The sequence below is a fragment of the Dromiciops gliroides genome, chromosome 2 (assembly GCF_019393635.1).
Source record: "Dromiciops gliroides isolate mDroGli1 chromosome 2, mDroGli1.pri, whole genome shotgun sequence".
Lineage (NCBI taxonomy): Eukaryota > Metazoa > Chordata > Mammalia > Microbiotheria > Microbiotheriidae > Dromiciops > Dromiciops gliroides.
The window spans coordinates 561,854,541-561,881,242 of record NC_057862.1 but is presented as its reverse complement, the minus strand read 5'-3'; the positions used below and the strand labels follow the sequence as shown (position 1 = coordinate 561,881,242).

Here is a 26,702-nt window from a genome sequence, read left to right as displayed (position 1 = left end):
TGCCCAAATGGAAAAGGAGGTAGAAAACCTCGCTGACCTGAAAAATAGATACATATGAGATAACTTAAGAATTATTGGACTACTTGAAAACCATGATCAAAAAAGAGCCTAGTCATCATCTTTCAAGAAATCAAGGTGATTAATATGGCAATGTTTTATATAACTGCACATGTATAACCTATATCTGATTGCTTACTGCCTATGGGGCGAGGGGAGGGAGGGAAAGAGAGATAAAATTTAGAACTTAAAACTTTAAATAGGGGCAGCTAGGTGGAGCAGCAGATAAAGCACTGGCTCTGAATTCAGGAGGACCTGAGTTCAAATCCAGCCTCAGACACTTGACACTTACTAGCAGTGTGACCCTGAGCAAGTCACTTAACCCTCATTGCCCCGCAAAAAAATAAATAAATAATTTTTTAAAAAATAAAAAAACTTTAAATAAAGGAGTATTTACTGGGGAAAAAAATTATTAAGGAAAACTTCCCTGTTATCCTAAAGCCAGAAGGTAAAATAGAAATTGAAAGAATCCCCTAATCACCTCCTGAAATGAAACCTAACTTTAAAGAGCTTTTAAAAATAATAACAGGGAGCAGCTAGGTGGCGCAGTGGATAGAGCACCGGTCCTGGAGTCAGGAGTACCTGAGTTCAAATCCAGCCTCAGACACTTAACACTTACTAGCTGTGTGACCCTGGGCAAGTCACTTAACCCCCAATTGCCTCACTAAAAAATAATAATAATAATAATAATAACAAAACTCATCTGGAAGACCAAAAGTTAGTGGAAAAAATGTGAAGGAAGTGGCCTAGCCATACCAGATCTTAAACCATATTACAAAGTGGTAATCATCAAAAAATCTAATACTAGCTAGGAAATAGAGGAGTAGATCAGTGGAATAGATTGGATACACAATATACAGTAGGTAATAATCATCTAGAGTTTGATAAATGCAAAAATCCCAGATTTGGGGACAAGAACTCAGTAATTGACAAAAACTGCTGAGAAAATTGGAAAGCAGTTTGGCAGAAACTAGATAAAGATCAACATCTTACATCATATACCAAGATAGGGTTAAATCAGGTACGTGCATGATTTAGACATAAAGGGTGATATCATAAGAAAAATAGGGGAACATGAAATAATTTACCTGTCAGATCTATGGATAAGGGAAGAATTCATGACCAAATAAGAAAAGAGAACATTACAGGACGTTAAATGGATCACTTTTATTATATTAAATTAAAAAGGATTTGTAGCACAAACAAAACCAATGTAGACAAGATTAGAAGGAAAGTAGAAAACTAGGAGAAAGCTTTATAGCAAGTTTCTCTAATAAAGGCCTCATTTCTCAAATATAGAGAGAACTGGGCCAAATTTATGAGAATGTAAAGTAATCGCCAATTGATATATGGTCAAATATATCAATTGTATCAAATATATCAGTGGATAAGCACTGACCCTGGATTCAAAGGGACCTGAGTTCAAATCTGGCCTCAGATACTTGACACTAGCTGTGTGACCCTGGGCAAGTTACTTAACCCTCATTGCCCCACAAAAAAAATTATATATATATATATATATATATATATATATATATATATATATATATATATATATAAGAGTCAGTTTTCAGATGAAGAAATCAAAGCTATCTATAGTGTTATGGGGGAAAAAAATGCCCTGAACCACTATTGACTAGAGAAATGAAAATTAAAACAACTCTGAGCTACCACCACACACCTATCAGATTGACCTACCAGAGAGGACAAAGAGGGAAAATCACAAATATTGGAAGTGACATGGGAAAATTGGGACACTAATGCACTGTTGGTGTTCTGAACTAATGCAACCATTCTGGGGAGCAATTTGGAACTGTGCCCAAAGGGACTACAAAATTGTGCATGGCCTTTGACCCAGTATTACCACTACTAAGTCTGTACCCCAAAAAGATTTTCAAAAGAAAAGGACCTAAATATTTACAATGTACAAATATTTCTATTTTATATGTTATATGTTATAATGTACAAAAATATTTCTTAACAGCTGTTTTTGTGTTGGCAAAAAATTGAAAACTGACAGGAGGCCCATCAGTTGGGGAATGGCTAAGGAAGTGGTGGTATATAATTGTAATGGAATGTTATTGTACTATAAGAAATAATGAGAGCTATAAAGATGTGCATACCCTTTGACCCAGCAATACCATTTTTGGGTCTTTTTCCCAAACAGATCATAAAAAAGGGAAAAGGACCCATATGTACAAAAATATTTATAGCTGCTCTTTTTGTGGTGGCAAGGAATTGGAAATTGAGGGGCTTCCCATCAATTGGGGAATGGCTGAACAAGTTGTGGTATATGAATGTAATGGAATTCTATTGTGCTGTAAGAAACAATGAGCAGGAGAGGTTCAGAGAAACCTGGAAGGACTTGCATGAACTGATGACAAGTGAGATAAGCAGAACCAGGAAAATATTGTACATAGTATCATCAACATTATGTGTTGATCAACTGTGATAGACTAGATTCTTCTCACCAATACAATGGTACAAGAAAGTTCCAAAGGACTCAAATCCAGAAGAAAAAAAAAAGGAAAAAAAAAAGAACTGTGGAATATGGATGCTGATTGAACCATACTATTTCTTTTGGTTTTGGTGCTGTTGTTTTTCTTTTTTGAGGTTTTTCCTTTTTGCTCTGATTCTTCTCTTCTAACATGACTAATGCAGAAATATGTTTAATGTTATATATATATATGTGTGTGTGTATATATATATATGTATATATATATATAATTATATAACCTATATCAGATTACCTGCTGTCTAGGGGAGGGAGGCAGGGGAGAAAAATTGGAAATTGGAAATCTTATAAAAACAAATGTTGAAAACTATTTCTACATGTAACTGGAAAATAATAAAATGCTTTTATTTTTAAAAAAAAAAAAGAAAGAATGAACAGGATGGCTTTCAGAAAAACCTGGAAAGAATTATTGAACTGATGCAAAGTGAAGTGAGCAAAATCAGGAGATCATTGTACATGGTAACAGCAATATTGCATGATGATAAGCTGTGAATGACTTAACTATTCTTAGCAATACAAAAATCCAAGATACTTCCAAAGGCCTTAAGATGAAAAATGCCATCCACCTCCAAAGAAAGAACTGGTGAATTCTGAATGCAGATTGAGACATACTATTTTTTACTTTATTCTTTGTGGGAGGTTTTTGGTCTTCATTTTCTTTCACAACATGACTAACATTGAAATATTTTTTATTTGATTGCACATATATAGCCTATAAATAAGTTGTTTGCCTTCTCAATGAAGGGGAAGGGAGGGAAAGAATTTGGAACTCAAAAGTTTTTAAATAAATGTTAAATTTTTTTACATATAATTGGAAAAAATAAAATATATAAAAGGTAAAATTTTTCTTAATTTTAACTGAACCTCCAAGAGCTATAAAAATTTGAATATAGTATGTGAAAAGTGTAAAAGGATACTGCAGGTTATCATTTAAATTATATTTATCAGGTCAACTAGGTGGTGCAGTGGATAAAGCACCAGTCCTGGATTCAGGAGGACCTGAGTTCAAATCTGGTCTCAGACACTTAACACATACTAGCTGTGTGACCCTGGGTAAGTCACTTGACCCTCATTGCCCCGCCAAAAAAGTATATATATGTATGTATATATATATGTGTGTGTGTGTGTGTGTGTATATGTGTGTATGTATGTGTATATATATATATATGTGTGTGTATATACACATATACACATATATATTATATACATATATATCCCCCTTTCCTTTGCAGAATGGGAGGTCCACAAATGTTCTACAGTGTACATATTTTCAGACTTTTTTAATGTACAGATATGTATACTGATTTTTTTTTGCTCTGCTTTTGTTTTAATATGTAAAAAAACATTATTCATTATATGAAATGGCTCTGTAGCAGGGGGAAGGGGAGGCTTACTGGGAAAATTATGGTGCTGTAAAAAATTATTCTAAAAATAAATAAATAAATTTTTATTTTTAAGTATTTTGGTGGGAAACTAGGCAACTTAAAGTTTCAAATGCCAGCTTTAGTAGGACTTAGAAGCACATGCTGGAGGAAAACAATATGAAATAAAAGGGGAAAAGAAGTCATAAATATGAATGGGATAAATTCACCCATAACTGGAAGATGACAGCACAATGGATTAGAAGGGAGAATCCAACAATATGTTGCTTACAAAAACATACTTGAAACATAAAGATTCACATAGTGTTAAAATAAATATCTGGAGTAAAATCTAGTATACTTCAACTGAAATAAATAATCCAGAACTCAGATTATTTCAATGAACAGCAAAGGACCAACAATGAAGCATGCTCCTTACTTCCTGTGAGAAAAGTGATGGACTCAGAGAATGAAACATACATTTTTAAACATAACCAGGGGCAGCTAGGTAGCATAGTGGATAAAGCACCGGCCCTGGATTCAGGAGGACCTGAGTTCAAATCCAGCCTCAGACACTTGACACTTACTAGCTGTGTGACCCTGGGCAAGTCACTTAACCCTCATTGCCCCACAAATACATACATACATACATACATTAATGGATAAATAAATAAACAGGTAGATAGATAGAGAAATAAATAAATAAACAAACAAACAAACATGACCAATGGGAGAATTTGTCTTGCTTGATTATGCATATGGGTTATAAACTGGTTCATTACTTAATTTCCCACCCAACTATCCCTTTTTGGACTTTTTCCATCATACCCCCAGAAACCTCACCATCCTGCAAAAACAGCATCAGCCTTGGTACTCATCCTTCAGCAGTACCCTCTGCCTTTCTGATTGGAGGGTGAGTGAAGAACTCCTCCCAATACCCCTGGATAGCATCCAGGCCAGCCATTTCCCTAATGGCTACATTCTTTTGGATTCCTCCATCACTCTCCCCTCTTTTTTCAGCTTCCTTTTATGTGTTGTTTTCTTTCATTAGATAGGAAGTACCTTAAGGGCAAAAACTGTCTTTCTTTTTTGTATTTGAAACCCCAGCACTTAACACAGTGCCAGACCCATGTTGGGTGTTTAATAAACGTTGATTGATTGACTAACACCATGAGTTTAGGCAAAAAGTCATTTAGCATCTCTGGGACCCACTTTCCTTCTTATTTTAACAATTTTTTTCAATTAACAAGTATTTTTATATCCTCTTCCCACTTTCCCCCCATCGCTGAAAAACTAAAAACAAAACTCTTGTAACAAATACATATAGTCAAGTAAAACAAATTCCCACATTGGCCATGTCCTTAAAAGAAAAAGTATCACATTGTGTATAATTAATCCATCACTGCTTCTGCAGAAGATGAGAAGCATTCTTCATCACTGGTGATCTGGAATCATGGCTGGTTATTGCATTGATCAGAGTCCTGAAATCTTTCAGCGTTGTTCATTTTTACAATGTTGTTAAAAATGAAGAGGCAGGGGACTAAATGACCTCTTGGGTGCTTTTTCACATCTAAATCTATGAACTTACTACATGCTTCATTAATATGTAGCGTTACTGAAACCTATCACAAGGTGGCGCCAAATCATTTTATTGAAAAGTCATTTACCAGAGATTTAAAATAGCAGTTCAGTCCAGGCTAGTGACTTGGCTTGTACAATATCAGTTGCCTCAGCTTGGCTTTTTCTTCCTACGTGTAATTTCTCTGAGACTGAATCTATCCGATGGTGCTATTTTGGCACTAATAGAAATTGTTACCCTCCTTAGTTTTGCCTTTTCTAAGTTCTACTTATTTCAGTCAGCTTTCGGTGTTCTTTCCTCACCGGTACCTGTGCCTTTCTACAAATTCCACAGAGATTTAATAGCTTATAAATACATACATACACACATACATGCATGTATAAGTGTATGTGTATGCATGTATATATACATCTAAGTTCCTAATAGAGGACATTTAAGTGCCCATAGTTCCATGAATCCCATTGAGATCCAGTAATTCATAACGCCCACCCACCCTTACAGATATAGATATAGATAGATGATAGATAGATAGATAGAGCATGATGATACTAAATCTCCTCTTAAAAGAAACAATGTGGGGTATATAATTGGATCTACTTAATACCATTAATACAACTTTTTTTTTTTACTTCTGGAGTGGTGATCTGGCATACATAAGCAGCAACATTATTCTATGTGATCAAGGGGAATTGCTGTTGAACTTGGACTATTTAACTTCTGAGTTCCCTTCCCCCTCTGAGATTTTGTGATTCCTTCTCTGACAGGTGACCAATGGGCAACCGCAGGCCTATTCACACAATGACACAAGTGAAGCTCTCCCAGAAAGAAAATCACTCTTTCCCCCTTTGTTGTTGTTCAGACTACATTTGTGGTTTCCTTCACAAAATTACTGGAGTGGTTTGTCAGTTCCTTCTCCAGCTCATTTTACACATGAGGAAACTGAGGCAAACAGGATTAAGTGATTTGCCCAGGGTAACATAACTAGTGAGTGTCTGAGGTCAGATTTGAACTCAGGTCTTCCTGACTCCAGGCCCAACACTCTATCCCCTATGCCATCTAACTGCCCTAGTCTTTTCCCCTACCCCATTTCTAATACTTCCATAGGATGATTTGGCTTTCCTATTCATGATTCAATCATAATCTTAAAGGGAGCTCTGAGTGCTAACAAAATTCTCTGATTTGGTTTCTGTCTTTTACTGACTGTAATTTTGAGGCAGTTTATGACAGTGGATAGAGTATTGGGCCTGGAGTCAGAAAGACCAGACTTAAATCCAGTCTCAGACACTTAACTAGCTGTGTGACCCTCAACAAGTCATTTACTTTCTGTTTGCCTCAGTTTCTTTTTTTGGGTTGTTTTTTTTTTGCAGGGCAATGGGGGTTAAGTGACTTGCCCAGGGTCACACAGCTAGTAAGTGTCAAGTGTCTGAGGCCAGATTTGAACTCAGTTATTCCTGAATCCAGGGCCGGTGCTTTATCCACTGCACCCCCTGCCTCAGTTTCTTCAACAGGAAGAATAATAGAACCTAACTCTTAGGGTTTTTGTGAAGATCAAATGAGATAATATTTGTACAAAGGACTTAGCACAGTGCCCTGCACATAGAAGGCACTATATAAATGCTTAGTCTCTTCCCTTCCCTTTTGGAGGAAGCAGTATACTTGGAGCCATTTTAAATGCTTAGAGTGTGAGTTTTTAACACTGGGTATGAAAACAGGAAGAAGAAAAGCAGGGGTAGAAACTGGGGTCTGGAGATGGGGGTGGGTTAAGTGGCTGGCAAGGAAGAAAAAAATTATATAAAGTTAAGAGCTCTTTGGTTTCTTTTGTTTTCTCAATGAAGCAAACACTTAGTGTTTGCTTTAACCAAACTTCTAGCTTGAAGAGAAGATAGGCATAATTGTGTTTTCTAAACTTGGTGTTACCACAAGGAGAGACTAGGACACGCAGAGAGGAAATAGGATGTCGGATGAAAATCGTGACTTCCTATTACTTAATCTTGCCAGTCTAAAGAAACATGGCAGCTAGGTGGCACAGTAGATAGAGCAATGGCCCCAGTCAGGAGGACCTGAGTTCAAATCTGACCTCAGATATTTGACACTTACTAGCTGTGTGGCCCTGAGCAAGTCACTTAACCCTCATTGCCCCTCAAAACAAAACAAAACAAAAAAGAAACATGGGGAGCACTGGTGCATCACATTGCAATTTAATGCTGTTACAGATATCAGGGTAGTAAGGGAGGCGCTAATGTCCCTGGGGATTAGAATGAAAGGTACCTCAACTTGCAGCTTGGATTTCTGCATCTGTAGCTGGGCCAGGATACCTTTGTACTCTTCAAGCTGGCTCTGCAGAATGGGAACTCTCCTTTCAGCTATGAGCTTCTCCTGGAACAAAATATATATTATAATATTAAATATTATGTAAAGATAGAATATAATTATATAATATATAAATATAAAATATTACATTATAACACTATCAGAATTTGAAGATTAGCACTACTAAATCCAAAAAGCAATAGGCAAAGATGTTGGCAGTCAGGAGCATCTAGGGAGAGAGGTTAAGTCAAATCTAATCAAGTCAATAAGCATGCATTAGGCACCCACTGAATGCCAGGCACCTTACTAAGTGCTGGGAATTTTTGTAAGATTTTCCTCCTTAGGGGCAGCTAGGTGGCACAGTGGTTAGAGCACCGGTTCTGGAGTCAGGAGTACCTGGGTTCAAATCCGGCCTCAGACACCTAACACTTACTAGCTGTGTGACCCTGGGCAAGTCACTTAACCCCAACTACCTCACTAAAAAAAAAAAAAAACCAAGATTTTCCTCCTCCCCCCTCTCCCCCCCACCCCACAAAAAGTTCCTACTCTCAAAGAGCTCACAGTTGAATGAAAAAAAGAAAACATGTGTTGCTTTTTTGTTATTGTTCTTCTTTATCCTTTCTTGCGTTTTTTTTTCTTTTTGCTCTAATCCTTCTCTTACAATATGACTAATGTGGAAATATGTTTAACATGATAATGCATAACCTATATCAGATTGCTTGCTGGCCTAGAGAAAAAGAGGAGGGGAGGGAGGGTGGGAGAAAAATTGAAGCTCAAAAAAATATCTTTACATGTAATTGGGGGAAAATTTTTTAATTAAATAAATTTTTAAAAAAGAAAAAGGAAACATGCAGAAAGTAATGTACAAATAAAACATACACAAGATAAACTGAAGACAATCTCTAGGGTAGGTACTAAGATTAAAGAAGAGTAGAAAAGCCTTCTTACAGAAGGTAGGAATTTAACTAAGAATTGAAAGAAGCCAGGCAAGCCAAAAGATTGGTATTGAGGGGGCAGCTAGGTGACACAGTGGATAAAGCACCAGCCCTGGATTTAGGAGTACCTGAGTTCAAATCCGGCCTCAGACGCTTGACACATACTAGCTGTGTGACCCTGGGCAAGTCACTTAACCCCCATTGCCCCGCAAAAAAAAAAAAAAAAAAAGATTGGTATTGAGGTGGGAAACAACTCCAGGCATGGTGGACAGCCAATAAAAATGTCCCTAGTTGAAAGATGATGTGTCTTGTGTGATGAATAGTAATGAAGCCAGGGTTACTGAATGGCAAGTACATGGAGGGAAGTATAGCATAAGACTGAGAAGGTATGGGGGTGACACGGTTAGACCTGTGATTTAGGAAGATCAGTTTGACAGCTAAATGGAAGACAGATTGGAGTAGGTAGAGACTTTAGGCAGGAAGACCAACCAGAAGTCTGCTGGTATAAAGTAATAAGGACTCACACCAGGGTACTGGCAGTGCACACAAAATGAGAGATGATACAAAGGTAACAGATGGAGGGAGGGGACAGTGAGAGAGAGTGAAGAGTTGAGAATGACACCTAGATTTTGAGCCCAGTTTCCTAGGACTGTGGTCCTACATGAAAAGGAAAGTTAGGAAGAAGGGAACGTTTGGGGGCAAAGTTCAGTTTTGGACTTCTTGACTTAAGATGTCTATGAGACATCTCGTTCAAGAAACCCAGTAGGCAGCTAGAGAAATTCTTCTTTCTTTTCCTTAAAAATAAAAATCTTGGGGCAGCTAGGTGGCACAGTGGATAGAGCACCGGCCCTGGATTCAGGAGGACCTGAGTTCAAATGTGAACTAAGACATTTAACAATTACTAGCTGTGTGACCCTGGGCAAGTCACTTAACCCCAATTGCCTCACAAAAAAAAAAAAAAAAAGATGGAGGAACCAACATGAGAAAATTCTATTCTGGATCAGATTCTCTCCAATGAGGAAGTTATAGGCAGCATCACACATTGGAAAGTACTGGCTCTTGATTCAGAGACCCCCAAGTTCAAATCCTGATTCTAATGCTCACTACCTTTATGACAGGAGCTAGTCACTAACCTCTCTGAGACTCAGTTTCCTCATCTATAAAAGAGGAGTATTAGATTAAATGACCTCTGAGATAGACTCCCAGATCCAGATTGATAATCCTAGAAAGAGTACAGGCAAAAAAGTAGATGCTTGGGGACGGAAAGGGGTATGGATGACAGTACATTTTGGAAGACATATTTTGGTTCAATGAAAGCAAAAATTTGATAAGCGCTAGAGCTGTGTCAAAATAAAATGGCCTACTTGGGGAGCTAGTTTCCTGTCCCTGGACTTCATGAAGAGAAGATTGGATAGCTACTTGGGAATCTTGTAGAGGGTATACATGCTTTAGGTAAATGACCTCTGACCCATTTCAACTCTAATTTTCTGATCTTAAAGTACTAGTAAGTAAAGAGAACACTGGACTGAAAGTCTACTCAACAAACAAATTAGATACATACTCAGGCCAAATATACAGAGGAAGACAATGAGGAATACTGGATAGAGCACTGGGCTTAGTTAAAGTCAAGAAGACCTGCATTGATATTCCACCTCTGACGCTAGCTGTGTGACCCTGAATAAATCACCTAAAACTTTCTGTTTGCAAAACACTTAACACAGTGCCTGGTACATAATAGGTGCAATATAAATGCTTATTCCCTTCTCTTCCCTTCCCTTTTCTCTATATCTCAAAAGCAATTCCCTAGGACTTAATCAGACAAGTTATAGACAGGTTGTAATCTGCAGGCTGATAGAGGAATTTCTTTCTTTCTTTCTTTGTGAGGCAATGAGGGTTAAGTGACTTGCCATGGGTCACACAGCTATTAAGTGTCAAGTGTCTGAGGCCGGATTTGAACTCAGGTCCTTCTGAATCCAGGGCCAGTGCTCTATCCACTGCGCCACCTACCTGCCCTGAGGAATTTCAATACAATTCAATTCAACAAGCATTTATTAAGTACATACTAAGTCTAAGGCACTGAACTGGAGGCTAGTAATAGACTAAAATTCCATAGCCTGTCCTCAGGGAGCTTCCAGTCTAGTAAGAGATACATTTAAGAAACTTAGAAACATACAAGTAAATACAAGGGGATCTGGAAAGGGGGAAAGTCCTAACAGCCTACAGGATCAGGAAACGTTTCCTGTAAATGTTCAGACCTGTGCTTCAGGAAGATGATGTTGGTAGCTGTATGGAGGATGGACTGGAGAAGAGGGTACATTTGGAGAAAGGAGGTCAGCCAAGAAATCAGGGTGAGGTGTCAAGGAACCTAAATTTTTAACAACTTACATACATATAGGCATCTGAACTCACGCTTATCTACCAATGTTTGCTTTTCTCACAAAAACCCCATGAGGAAATTTAGTATAAGATCAGAAATCCTTCCTTTATTCAACAGTGAGAGAGAGGGGGAGAGAGAGAGAGAGAGAGAGAGAGAGAGAGAGAGAGAGAGCATTGTTGGCACCAGAGAAAACAAAAATGAATAAGATACATTCTTTCTCCTCAAATCTAATAAAGGGGTTATAACACAGCACAAATAGCTATAGTAGAAAACTAAGCATGAAGAGTGCACTAAGGTGCTATGTGAAGTCTGAGGGAGGGATAAAAGTAATTTCTGATAGGGGAGTGGTAATAATAATGCTATTAGTAATTATTATGCTTCACATATATAAGGTGAGGCTTCATGAATGAGGTAGTATGTAAGCTGGGTCTTCCAGCACACATATGTCTGTCTCTTGTTGTTGTTCAGTTGTTTCAGTCATGTAAGACACTTCATGACCCCATCTGGGGTTTTCTTGGTGAAGATACTGGAGTGGTTTGCCATTTCCCTCTCCAGCTTATTTGACAGATGGGGAAACTGAGGCAAGTGGGATTGTGACTTGCCCAAGTCACACAGCTATTATGTGTCTGAAGCCAGATTTGAACTCAGGAAGATGAGTCTTCCTGACTTCAGGCCCAGAACTCTATATACTAACTTAGCTATGAGACCTTAGACCTCTAGACCTTCCCTTCTTCACCTATAAAATGAGAGTGATCCTTGGTCTTTTCCAGACTCAGTGTTCTCTGAGTCTGTGATATGGTACAAAGACCGATTTCTCAAATTATTTGTGCTTAGAACAGGCAACTTCCATACTGAAGCTTGTCAACATTAAATTCCTGAGCTTCAAAAGGGGGGAGAAACAGTGGTAAGAGTCCTGATTAGTTGTTTATTTCAGGGATGATTTATATAGATTTTCATAAAATGCACAATCCTATATACTTTTCTCATACATTTATATTTTTAAAAAATAATTTAGCTATTGTTAAGTTCAGGGGTAAAGATTTATTTTGCGTCTATCAAGTTCTCTTCCTCCCTCTCACCATCTTTCACTATTTATTTCTATTTCCAAAGCTTAAATGCACAAGAAAAATGCATAACTGGTGTGTGAATGTTTCAATAAATCCATACATAATGGGAGTCATAAGTCATAAGTCAAACTGACGAGTCCCCCAATCCACTTGAGAAGGCCACAGGGTGAGAAACCTTGTCATGAAGGCTCAGGTAGAGCAAGTCCTAGGTGAATAAAAGGGGAGTATTTGTCCAGCAATCTCCCAGTGTCTTTGTTTTCAGGAGGGAGTCTAATGATTTGTGTTTTTGTTTTTTCACGGGCTCCAATGAATCCTTTGCATCTTATACATTTTCTCCAGTGGGAATTACTAACAGCTGCCCCACAGCTAATCCTCACATATTTATAACACTGCATGCCTATTCAGGACTTGGGGACCATTATCAATGTGTGAGTCAGACTAAATACAAGCCATAGCTAATCAGATCTTCCCTGGAGTAAAACTCCAGAGTGAGGGAAAAGAACCAAAGGGAGATGCTGAGAGATCTCTAGGGGTCAGGCCCCCAGGATTAATCCTTATCCTTGTGAGCCCAAAGTCCATTGGGGAGTAAGGCTGGGCCACAGATAAAACACATAAGTCGATAACATAGCCATATTTATTGAGAGCCTTGTGTGTGAGAGGCACAGAAATGTAAGGCAACCTCTATTGTCAAGGAAGGTTGTTATTATCTAATGGATAAATGTTAATCCACTCAGCTTTAGAACTCCTGCTCTGGGATGTTATTAATTGACGAGTGAGTACAAACTCACCTTGCTTACTCTATTTGCTTGACCCTAGACCAAGCTATATACCAGCACCAAGGCTTTCAACACAATAATGTCATCACCTGAAAAGGACTTGTCAATTGGCTATGTTGTAGCTCCACTCAGCAACCCTGTCACTACCCACTGCAAAACTCCCTTTCCTAACCACTCTTCCCCTACATATGCTGTCTCCCTCTATTAATTATAGTTTTAGGGGCAGCTAGGTGGTGCAGTAGATAGAGCACCGGCCCTGGAGTCAGGAGGACCTGAGTTCAAATCCGGCCTCAGACACTTGACACTTACTAGCTATGTGACCCTGGGCAAGTCACTTAACCCAATTGCCTCACAAAAAATATATATAATTATAATAATAGCTAATATTTATATAGCACTTACTTTGTGCCAGACCCTGAGCTAGGCTCTTGACAATTATTATCGTTTGATCCTTTCCAGAATATAAGCTCTTTGAGGACAGACTGTCTCACTTCTATATGTGTATTTCCACACTTTAGCACAATGCTAGGAAGTGCTTGATAAGTGCCTTTTCATTCATTCATTCATTTATTCATTCATTCATTCATTCATCATAGAGACCTATACATATCATTGCCACAAGCTAATTTGTAGTTTGGGGGCAGGTAGGTGGCACAGTAGATAAAGTAACAGCCGTCGAGTCAGAAGACCTGAGTTCAGATATGACCTCAGACAATTACTAGCTGTGTGACCCTGGGCAAGTCAATTAACCCCTTTTGACTCAGTTCCTCATCTGCAAAATGAGCTGGAGAAAGAAATGGCAAACCACTGCAGTATCTTTGCCAAGAAAACCCCAAATAAGCTTCCTGAGAGTCAGACACAACTGAAACAACTCAACAATAACATCAATTTGTAGTTTCATCTGTGGAGAACTAAAAGGCATTTTTTCTAGCATAATGTGCTACACGAAAAAACAATCTGAGAACAAGGAACTAGTTTCCATGATTTAAAAAATATATATCCTAGGTCATTTTATACATCTACAAATACTCTATATAATTTACTAAGATTTACAAAATAAGGCTATGGTGGGTTCTAAATTATTACAATTTGAAATCATTTCAGTTAAAAGGAATAGTTCAAAAGCGCTTAAAATAGGCACTCTGATATAAAGTACTGCTGAATTGGAAAAGAAAACTCAAGTTTTAAAAATTAGAACTGAAATGTTTGGAAAGGGAAACCCTGAGGGAGAAAATTAGGCTTTAACATTCATACTCAAGAGGAACTGTTTAAAGCAGTTGGAGCAAACCCCAATTATATTCATCAAAGAGAACAGTCAGGGGGTGGAACCTGGAATGCTGAAAGGTGGGCTTGCAGGACAGTAATTTTCACTGGGAAAGCTAAAAAATGTCTCTCCCCACCCCCATTAAGGAACAGCTGCTCCTTAACTGATTTTAAATTGCTACACTAAAGAATGTAGTTTGTCATCCATGTTAGCAAGATGCAGGACTCCTTTGCATTCAAGGATTTGGCACAGAGAAATAGAAAAGATGACACCATCTAGTAGTTGTGAAATCTTAAACCAGTCCTGCAAATAAATAAATATGAAATATTGTGGCTCAGCAAAATATTTTTTTTGCAGGGCAGTGAGGGTTAAGTGACTTGTCCATGGTCACACAGCTAATAAGTGTCAAGTGTCTGAGGTCAAATTTGAACTCAGGTCCTCCTGAACACAGGGCCAGTGCTTTATTCACAGCACTACCTACCTGCCCTTGCTCAGCAAAATCTTTACCTATATATGCCCCCTACAGGAGGAATTAAGGAAGTTATGAAAAGGGGAAAAAAATCAACATCCCTTTCAAATTCTAATTAAATATTAAGTTACTGCTGAGATAGTTGAACTCTTACAAGTTTATATATGTGCGTATGTAGGTATACGTATATATGCATGTGTATGTATATATACACATGTGTATATATAGTGTGTCTATGTAATGATTGGAATGATGCCACCTACTAGAGACTTGCTGTGGGAAAGCTCCACCATGAGGAAAAGCCACAATGTCTCTGAGGCATTTCCTCATGGTGGAGCTTTCCCACAGCAAGTCTCCAGTAGGTGGCATCATTCCAATCATTACATCTAGATACATGTGTGTGCATATATCATGTGTGTATGTATATACACATATACATATACACATATATATGTATGTGTATATTTAAAAATTCCCCACAGAATAGGTAGTAGTGACTTAAGAAAATTTTTGGAATATTATATTAAGAATAAAGTTTTCCTTTACTTCTTAAGCCTTTTTTTATAACCTTTATGACAATCACCCTCTGTTCCATATATATATATGTATATGTGTATGTATGTATATATGTATATATATATGTATGTATGTATATATACATATATAGATAAGATCATGGTCTTATACAAAAAATAGCACACTGTATCTTTTAAAATGTATTCACAGCTTAATGCTTTCTTATATTGAAAATAAAAATCAATGTAGATTTGTCAGAGCTGTTCACCAGATGATACAGATGAGAAATTGTCTAAGTCTTTGGACCTATCTAAAATTAACAGCAAAATTGTATAGAAGAGCACCAGGATGAAAACTGTAAAACTGACCTCCAGAAGGGTAACAAGAGTCCTTAAGGGAAGAAGCAATAGATCAGACCTCATGTGAGGTCTTGGCTTTTGTTCTGGGAACATAGGCAAATTGGAACCTAGCCAAAAATCAGCAACCAAGATGACAAAGGGCCTCCAAACCACTTTGTATGATGGTCAGTTAAAGTCTTGTGACTTTAACTTGTGATGTCAATGACCCCTTCACCCTTGATCTCACACCCCAAGCTCTGGGGTATAAGCAGAGGTGGGAGGGAGCTGCTCAAACAGGTCCTCTAGAGGCAAATATTTAATTTTCAGGGTGAGCATTTACAAGTCAGTACAAAACACGGCTTCATTTATTGTCTTGTTAATTGTCTAGACGTTAACAAGTGATGGAGAAATGTTAATAATGCAGATAAAACTTAAAAGCATGTTGTGGAGACATATTTTGGAGAGCTAGTTGTTAAACATTCACCAGTACACCCCAGGATAGAAGCCTCCCTGCCCCTAGATTTGCTCTTTTCCCAAATGGAGAATAGTGGTAATTGTTCCATTCAGATACCAAATGCATAATCTGATCTTCATCCTTGCTTTCAAATTTGGCTCTAAGCTGTTTAGGGAAATTATTCGGAACCAGACGCCCATATACCGTCTTCCTTGCTTCTGCTCTCAGTTCAGACCCGGGGATGTTAACCTCTACTCCTACCATAAATAACGCTGGCTATTTTTCTCTAGTAGATAATCACTGGCTCCAGGCTCCTAAACACTTCCTCTCTTTCTCACTCCCACACACAGGGTCTAGACGCATAGGGTACATTCAGTAGTGTGCTGGAGCCAGCTCATACCAGTTCTTAAAGAGCTGTTACATTTCTACCATGAGCATTTAGACCTCAGAAAGTGGAAAACAATTTCTACAAATCAGGGGAAACCATGTCATGCATATGTTCTGGGTTTGTTGTTGTCGTTTTCCTGAGAGTCGATTTTTAAACATTTACCATTATATTCTCAGATAGATTCCTTCTGACTCACTCTAGATCAGGGATGCTTAGTCTGGGATCTATGAATTTTTTAAAGCAATTTTAATAACTATACTTTACTATACATCATCTATCTATACCACACCCCTTATTTTAAATAATACCAGCAGTAAGAATACTGGTTCCAGACATGTCTTTTTTCCTTTCCTGGACAATCTCAAATTCTTTTTTTTAATTTATTTTATTTTTAATTTATGGAATAAAGCTAGCATTTCTATAACATAGTATAATAAAACAAGCAGATTGCGCATGAAATTACAAATCTATTATGTACAATTTGCTATTCCTTTTAAATATATAATAAAGTTTTCATGTAAATTTCTTTTTTTTCTTCCCTTTCCCCCACCCTAGAGATGGCTACCATTACATACAAATAGGTGTATGTGTGTATATATATATATATATATATATATGTGTGTGTGTGTGTGTGTATATGTGTGTGTATGTAAATTTATTCTACATATTTTTCTATTTATCAATTCTTTCTCTGGATGCAGATGGTATCTTCCTTCATAGGTCTTTTACAGTTAATTTGGGTATTTATAATAGTTCTAATATTGGGATTGTCTGACACAGAGAAGAAAAGACTTATGGGATGACATGACATCTGTCTTCCAATAGTTGAAGGATTGTTGGGTGGAAGCAGAGTTAGATTTGTTTTGCTCAACCTCACAGGACAGAACTAGGAGCAATGAATGGAAATTGTAGAGAGGTAGACTTCATTTTGTTGAGGAAAAAAAAAATTCTCTGCAATTAGGACAATGAAAAGGTGGAATAAACTAGCTTAGGATTTGATACAACATTGGGAACATGGTAGAAAGCAATCCTCTTCAGGTACGAAATGGACTAGAAGACTTTTGAGGTCTTTTCTAATTCTGAGAGTCTATGATTCTTTATGAAGTATCCAGTAAACATAAAGGGAGAAATAAGGAAGGAAGTATTTATTAAGTGCTTACTATATACCAGGCAATATGCCAATCATTTTACAAATATCTCATTTGATCCACAGATAGGTGCCATTATCCCATTTTAGAGAGGAAATTGAGGCAAAGATTAAGTGACTTGCCCAGGGTCACCCAGCTAATAAGTGACAGGTACTAGATTTGAACTCACATTTTCCTGACTCTGAGTCCAGGGCTCTAGCCACTGTACCATCCAGCTTCCTGAACAAAGGCAACTAGGAAGATGTTTTAGAACAATATTCTGAGATCAGAATATTGTATATGCTAAAGCAAAGAATGTGGGAAACAGTTAAAATGTCATTTTAGCCCAAGGAGATGACTATAATCTCATGGTTATTACTGAGATCTGATGGGATAAGGCTTAAGACTCACATATGACAATGGAAAAGTACATACAGCTTGTTTAAAAGAAACTGATCTGATGGAAGGGGAAGGGAATTAGCAAGAATTTTTAAGTATTTCTGCCCCAATGGAAAAGTTGCCAAAGAAAATAAAAAAAACAATTCTCAAAAGAAGAATGGCAAACTATTAAAAATCCATATGGAAGAATGCTCCAAACCACTAATAAAAGAAATTAAACTTAAAGCAATTCTGTGGTTTCATCTCACATCCAGCAAATGGACAGAAATGACAAAAGAGAAGAAGAATTAGTGTAAGAGGGATTACAGAGAAATAGGTACACTCGTGAATTATTGGTGGAGCTGTGAATAAGTACAACTGTTTTGAAAAGCATTTTGGAATTATGTAAATAAAGTGACTAAAAAATCCACACTCTTTCACTAGGAGATTCTACTGCTAGGGATATACCCTAAGATGGTCATTGACAAAAAGAAAGCCTCCACCTTTACCAAAATATTTATAGCAGCACTTTTTTGTGTGGTAGCAAAGAACCAAAACTAAAGTTGATATTAGTCAGTTGAGGAATGTCTAAACAATTATAGTATTAAATGTAATGTAATATTATTGTTTTTGTTCAGTCATTTTCAGTCATGACTAACTCTTTTCTTGGCATATTTTCTGGAATGGTTTGCCATTTTCTTCTCCAGTTCATTTTGCAGATGAAGAAACTGAGGCAAACAGGGTTAAGTGACTTGACCAGGGTCACACAGCTAGTAAGTATCTGAGGCCAGATTTGAATTCAGGTCTTCCCGACTAAGAAATAGCAAATATGATCAATACAAAGAAGTACAAAACTATTTATATCAACTGAAGCAAAATAAAATGAGCAGAGCCAGGTAAGCAATATTCACAATGACCCTAGCAATACAAATGAACAAGAATCACAAAACCAATAAAACTGACTATTGTGAAAGGTATAAAGAAAAATCTAGGCTCCTAAGGAAAAAAAAAAATGTGACAAGACATCCTGACCACCACCGTGGCAGAGGAGAAACATGTGTGTTCTCAGATGTGGAACATTACAAATAACATCAGATTTTTTTTCAATATGTTGATCAGCTTTGCTGAATTTCTTTCTCTTCTTCATGTTTTTTCTTTCTTTTCTTAAAAATATCTTTGTTATTAGGAATAGCTCTCTGGGAGGGGGAATGAAGGTACATTTGGAAATCTTGGCAATACAAAAATAAAGTATATTAATAAAATATTTTTTCCAAAAATAAAGTAATACATCTGAATGGAAATAGAGCATTCTGAGGTCTAAAATACAGATAAACATGTGGGCAGGGATAAAGGGGATGAATGAGAGAAGTCGTAATTTCCCTCTCAAATCTCTTTCCCCCTTGTCTTATTGCACCTCATGCCTTGCCACGCCTTAACCCCAAATTATTTCCCATATGATTCTTCCATTCCTTTTTTTTTTTTTGGTGAGGCAATTGGGGTTAAATGACTTACCCAGGGTCACACAGCTAGTTAAGTGTTAAGTGTATGAGGTCAGATTTGAACTCAGGCCCTCCTGACTCCAGGGCCGGTGCTCCATCCACTGTGCCACCTGATTCTTCCATTCCTACTTGCTTGTTGCTGCATGTTATTAGAATCACACAATTTCTCTGACTGGATCCCCTACAAAATTGTGTTATCTAATCTCATATGGGCGCCCCATTGTCACAAGGAAATATTTTTGTTTTCCTATTTGATTCTCTAACACAGCCATACCAGCTTTTTAAAAACTTTCTCATCTCCTGAAGCCTCACTCCCCTCCCCCAGCCCCATCAGCTCTTCCCTCTCTCCACAGAGGGCATCATTCAAACTTTACTGAGGAAATAAAGGCCAGTTGATTTATATTCCTCCTTTGATTTAACTTTTCTTTTCTTTTCTTTTTTTTTTTTGCAGGGCAGTGAGGGTTAAGTGACTTGCCCAGGATCACACAGCTAGTAAGTGTCAAGTGTCTGAGGTCAGATTTGAACTCAGGTCCTCCTGAATCCAGGGCCAGTGTTTTATCCACTGCACCACCTAGCTGCCCCTGATTTAACATTAAAAAAAAAAAACCTTATTCACATCATTCCCCATTCTCTCCTCCTTTACTTCAGCCTCTCATGAAGAGGTAGCCTAGCTTCCCATCTCCTCACCAAGGCCTTACCTTTCTTGTGTTCTTGATAACATCCCCTCCAGTGTCCTCCTGCAGACTGCCCCTGCAACCATCTCTCTCATCAATATTCTATCTCTCCCTTTGGAATGGTTCCTTTCTTGCTGTCTACAGACATGCCCAAGTCTTCCCCATTCTTTAAAAAAAACAAAAAACACTCACTTGCCCCTATCATCCATTCAAACTATTGTCCTGTTTCTCTCCCTTTCATCACTAAACTCCTAGAAAAAAAAACTGTTTATCCTCACTGCTTCCTCTTCTCTTAGGGCAGCTAGGTGGATGTAGAGTATTGGGCCAGAAATCAGGAAGACTCATCTTCCTGAGTTCAAATCCAGCCTCAGACACTCACTGGCTCTGTGACATTGGGCAAGTCAATTCCCTCATTTGCCTCAGTTTCCTCATTTGTAAAATGAGCTGGGGAAGGAAATGGCAACGCAATCCAGTATCTCTGCCAAGAAAACCCCAAATGGGCTCACAAAGAGTCTGAAATGACTCAACAATTCCTCTTCTCTTAATAGTTTTTCAACACCTTCATCAAATGAAACTGCTTGCTCTCTGCAGCATTACCAAGGACCTCTTAATTCCCAAACCAAATGGCCTTTTCTCAGCCCTCAGCGTTTCGACCTCTAAAATCACCAATCCAGTGACCACCTTCTCTCCTCCTAGTCACTCTACTCTCTGGGTTTACACAGCATTGCTTTATCTGGATGCTCTTCATCAGTCTCCTTTGCTGGATCATCATCCATAGTCCTCCCTTGACTGTGAATGTACCCCCCAAGGCTTTGTCCTGGGCCATCTTCTCATCTCCATAAATACTTTCCCTCTTAGTGATCTCAGCTTCCATGGGTTTGATTATCATCTTATACACATGACTCCCATATTAATATATCCACTCCCATAGATATTATGAGGAAATCACCAGAAAGTCCTATGGAAATGTTAGATGAAGTAAGGAAACTGAGACTTGTTTTATATGAGAGACCAGGTCTTAGGGATGGCCCCACCTCAGGGCCTAAAAATACCAACGTGGACATCTGCCAATCACACTTCAGCGTTCAGAATTCCTCCCTTTCTGGTGGTTGCACCACTAAGCGCTGCCCCCATTTCTTACCTCATTTATGCCGATGGTAATTGAGGACACCGGAGGAGTGTTCTGTATGATCTGCTGGAGGACACTGACATAGGTCTGGATTTCCAAGAGATTCTGTTGGAGGAATAGATGTATCTCCATTGAAATCTTACTTGGCTATGGTTTTCCTTCTGGGAATATGCAAGATAATGGGGTGGAAGAGGCCCTAAAATCTCTTAATTTGACTGTGGGAATGGTTTCCATGATTGTTGACTTCTCAAAGCTTAGATTTTCTGTGAAGTCACAGATCTGTCCATTCTCATTTCTCTGAATTTTGATTATTCTGATTTCTCTCCTCTGCCTTCAAGATTAGGCATGGAATGTTTCTAATCTCAGGTCATTTTTTTCCACTTGAATAATATACTTCCTGCTTCCTGATGCTCAGAAAATTCAAACTAGTTATAACATTGACCTAAGTAACATATAACCATAAAAGTTAATTTGTCATACCCGTCCCTAAAAAAAACATAATTCACTCCAAAGTCAAATAAGAAAGAATCATGGGTTATTGGCCATTTTATGTTGTCTGTGCCACTGTTTTCCTTTACTGGTACAGAAAACTGGAGTTGATTATAAAGGAGTCAAGCCTCATTGTCAAGTTAGACAAGTTCTCATGGCTCCAAGACATAGCCACAGTTCTTTAGGAGTGGTAATGGAAGTTGAGTGGTACAAATGGAAAGAACAATGGATCTGGAGTCAGAGGATCTGGGTTCAAATCCTACCTCTGTCACTTATGATTTCTATGACCTGGGACAAGTCACTCTGGGCCCCAGTTTCCACATCTGTGAAATGGAGGGTTGGACTCTGCGGCCTCTGAGATTCCTTCTAGTTTTAAATCTATCCTATGACACTATCGAGGAAAAGATTGATCACACAGGAAAAGTAGGACCTGGCAAATGTGCAACAAAAGCGTAGGCTGCCAGGCATGCTACTAGAGAAATGCCCAGACACCATCTGCTGACACCCATTTAATGTGGTGAATCACCCAGCTCGATGAGCAAATACAGGAGGCACGTGGAGGAAGAAGGAATCGTCCACCTGAGGGTGGATGAGGGGGAAGATTGGCCTTTCTGACCCAAATGGTCTTTCCATCAAACTTCTAAAAAATAGCCTTGGGCTACTTCTGGACCACCCAACATCCTATCCACTATGATTTCCCAAGGGGTCACATCTAGTACCAAAACATAGTGAAGAAATAGAGCATCTAAGGATGGGTCGAAGGAAGGGGCAAATATTATATAACAAAAGGGGAAAAAACAATGAAAAATATAAGGACAGCAACTTATCTTCAGCTTCATTTTCTACATGAAGAGTACAGAATGATTCAGTGAATAAGCATAGCAAAGCCAATTAAACGAAGAAGGGATGGGGAGATGTGACAGTAGCCTGTAGCCACTGGAAATGGAAAAGATTCACTGATGTTCATTGTTTCCTTAACTAGTTAGGCCTCAAGATGGATTTCATGACAACCTCGATTCACCAACCACAGTTGATTAATTTGAATAGCTGATGACCATCAGCTGATAATAGCTCTTTATCCCAGTGACCAGGTTACATGGTACAGACACCATTCTCTACATAGAAAATATTCAGTGAGTGTCATTGAGCAACCAGCTCACTGCATGGATTCTATTAGACAAAAAGAAAAGTGATTGAGGTCTCAGGTTTTCAGTCCCTTTGAAATTTATTTGGGCTTGTCTGACTGACTGGGACGCAGGAGAATGGTTCATGGTTACCTTCTTGTACCTGTCCTTTGCTGCACTGATGTCATCCTGAAGAAATTGGGATTCAATCTGAAGCTCCAGGTTATGCAGCAAGGCTTCATCTGCTTCCTGAAAGGTCAAAAAGGGAAAAATTTCACTTTGGTTTTCCCAGTTCAGGAGATAGAGAAAGCCTTTAAGATTCAGAGAACTTCACAGAGGATCAATGCAAAACTTAGCACTACAGTTTAAATACGCTAGTGAGTTCATTAGTATTAATAATAATATTAATAGAGATCTATAAGACTTTCAAAGTGTTTTCCATACATTATCTCATTTGAACTCTTACAACAATGCTATGAGGTAGGTGCTACAAGTATTAGTGTCTCCATTTTACAGATAAGAAAGCTGAGGTTCAAAGAGGTTTAAATAACTTTTCCCATGAACATACCAACCTAGTAGAAATACCATAATAATTTCTAAAAGGAAATGATACTGGAGATTTTGACAAGTGGATTAGAGTTTGTCAAAGTACTTGTCTTAATCAGGATTGGATCCAAGGCCTTCCTGTTTCTAAGTCCTGTGCTCTTTCAATTAAATTTGATTCAAGGAGGCAGCTAGGTGGTGCAGCGGATAAAGCACCAGCCCTGGATTCAGGAGGACCTGAGTTCAACTCCAGCCTCAGACACTTGACACTTACTAGCTGTGTGACCCTGGGCAAGTCACTTAACCCTCATTGCCTCACACACAAAAAATGTAATGACAAATTTGATTCGAGAAACACTTATTAACAGTCTACTTTGTACTATGCACTTGGGTGACAAAGACAAAACAAATGAAATATCCCCTATCCTCAAGAAACTTACATTCTAATGGAGGGATACAACATATACTCCTGTAAGTAAATATTGGGTACATTTGAATTAATTTAACAAAGTGAAGTGAGCAGAACCAGGAGAGCATTGTACACAGTAATAGCAACATTGTGTGATGATCAGTTGTGATAGACTTGGCTCTTCTCAGCAGTGCAATGATCCAAGACAGTTTCAAAAGAACTCATGATACAAAATGTTCTCCACATCCAGAAAAAAAAAAACTATGGATTCTAAGTAGAGATTGAACTCTACTGTTTCTACTTTTTTGATGTTTTTTTTTCCTTTTTGAAGTTTTTTACTTTTGTTCTGATTCTTCTTTCACAACATGACTAATGCAGAAAAATGTTTGATGTGATTGTACATATATAACCTATATCAGATTGCTTTCTGTCTTGGGTTGGGGGGAGGGAAGGGAAGGAGGGAGAAAAATTGGAACTAAAAATCTTAGGAAAACAAATGTTGGAAACTATTTTTACATGTAACTAGAAAATAATAAAATACTTTCATGATTAAAAAATAAAAATTTTTTTAAAGAATTAACAAAGAAAAGAGAATCAGGAAGAACTTTACGTTAGTTCTTGAGTTGTACTTTGAAGGATGCAAAGAGTGCAGGTTAATATAAGGCATAAGTACATGGGAGTTATATGTGTTTTTACCTATATAGCCTAAGAGGTCAGTGCCTGAACCCCATTATTTCTTGGCCCCAGTCATGGAGAGAAAGTGGCTTAATCTCTGAGCCTAAAAAAATTGAATCCATGGAGAGTGGATTCCATGATCTTTTACATTTCAACTTCAAGAAATACCTATAATAACTCATATACAATCAACACAATTTTCTTCCCAATCCATTGAATCCTCCCATTTCTAGCCAGGATCCCAAAAGACTTCCAGATCCATGGTAACATCCTGTGATTTGGATTCTCCTCAGAAAAAGAAAAAATTGGGTGTTGCTAGAGAAACAGCCACCAAAAATTATAGCAAGTCTCATCGCCCTAAGGATTCCATAGCTGTGATGTGTTCTGCAGTCAACTTGTATTGGATTAGTAGAGCAGATTGTTAAATTTTCAGTGTGAATATTTACACCTCAGAAACTGGCAAATGCTACAAATTGGAGGTTGATTTATTGTTTTGTTAATCACCTAGACTTTAAAAAGTGATGAGGAAAATATTAATAATGAAAATTAAAATTTTACACAAGTACATTTTTTCCCTAGAAACCCAGGTATTAAACATTTACTAGCATACTCTTGCATATAGGCTTCCTGTCAGTTGGTACTACCCTAAACACTTGAACTCTCCTTGAAAGAAAAACAAACTCTAGAAGGCAGGATCCCCAAACTCTGGAAGTTGTGCTTGCAACCCTAAGACTGGTTCTGCCCAGGAACTCCTTTTCTTTCCAGAAGGCTGAATTCCAGAACTTAGAAATTCTCCCCTTGGGTTGTAAGTGAGAATACTTAAAAGTTCCATATATCTCTACTCCAGGGAAACTATTAGAGAATCACACTGAGGATGGGGGGAATTTGTTCACATTCATAGGCTTTTTTCCCCTGAGACCCAAATCAACTCTTAGTCCTATTAGCACAGTGTTTGGCACATAGAAGGAGCTTAATAAATGTTAGTTGGTTCAACATAAAAATCCTCTCAAAATTCAAAATTAACATCACAAGGGGGCAGCTAGGTGGCGCAGTGGATAGAGCACCGGCCCTGGATTCAGGAGAACCTAAGTTCAAATCCGGCCTCAGACATTTGACATTTACTAGCTGTGTGACCCTGGGCAAGTCACTTAACCCCAATTGCCTCACCAAAAAAAAAAAAAAAATTAACATCACAAAAGCTCGGTTGCTTTATTTCTAAGAAAGCTCCTCAGGTTCTCATTTGCCCTTATTTTAAATAATTCTAATATTCCCTCTTTGTTGGATGAGATTTCTGCCTATAGTACTTCAATTGTATAGTTAAAGTTTTGTAAATCTGAAAATGTAATAAAGTGATTAGGAAAACTACTCCTATAATCTCAGTCACCTTTAGGAGTTAGCAGACTGAGCCAATGGGCAAAAAAGGACTGTGCATTCATTGGGGTCAAGGTATCAGTCTGAAAATGTTCCTCACGTGGAAACAGGAATCTGATAGACAACTGAGAGAGAAAAAAAAATTAAGATTTCTGTACTTTCTGTATTCTCCCATCAGAATGTGACCTCCTTGAAAGTAGGAATTGGTTTATTAATTATATTTGAATCCTTAGTATCTGGCCCAATGCCTGGCAAATAAATGCTTGTCAAGCGATTGATTGATTGATTTTGGAACAGGAAAAAAGATAGTCTGCTTCTTGGTGGTGAAGAGAGCACAGACCATGCAGAAATACATATACCCAATTTTAATTTAATGACTGGAAAGTAATAAAATGGCATCTACCCTGGAGACCACATGGCAAAAGTCACAGTGGGTAGCATATTACAAGGCAAAGAACTGAACTCTGGAATGAACTGAATACCTACATAGACTCAGCATCAGAAAATCTCAATAGTAAGTACTGAATTCTGATTCTAATCTCCAGTCATTGTACAGCTATATCTTGCTTGGGGGTCATCTACGGACTTAATGAGCAATTTTCTTTTTTCCCAATCAGACAAGTCACCATTGAAAACATCAATGGACCTAGTGCAAAGTCCTGGGGGTAATAATTGCTATAGCTTCTAGGTTTATAGTGATCTATCAACAACCCATGATACATACCAACAGGATCACAGTTTCTAAAGAGGATCAACAATGTGAACAGAATGAAAACAAAGTCTGAAAAGTCTTTGAAGATGAAAGGAATAAAATGGATAGCTTATTAATCTAAATCAAATTTTACTCAAAATTCTTTGTAAAACATTGTCCAACAATT

General features: G+C 37.9%; 1 protein-coding gene across 1 annotated transcript in view; it reads right to left on the bottom strand.

Moving 5' to 3' along the window:
* BFSP1 (beaded filament structural protein 1) overlaps window positions 1–26,702 on the bottom strand; it is a 62,701-nt gene that overhangs the window by 22,553 nt on the left and 13,446 nt on the right. The window contains exons 3-5 of the mRNA XM_043989602.1: window positions 22,980–23,075; window positions 21,226–21,318; window positions 7,781–7,888 (exon numbers count right to left, since the gene is read on the bottom strand). Coding sequence (XP_043845537.1) covers window positions 7,781–7,888; window positions 21,226–21,318; window positions 22,980–23,075 — 297 coding nt within the window. The remainder of the gene's footprint in view (window positions 1–7,780; window positions 7,889–21,225; window positions 21,319–22,979; window positions 23,076–26,702) is intronic.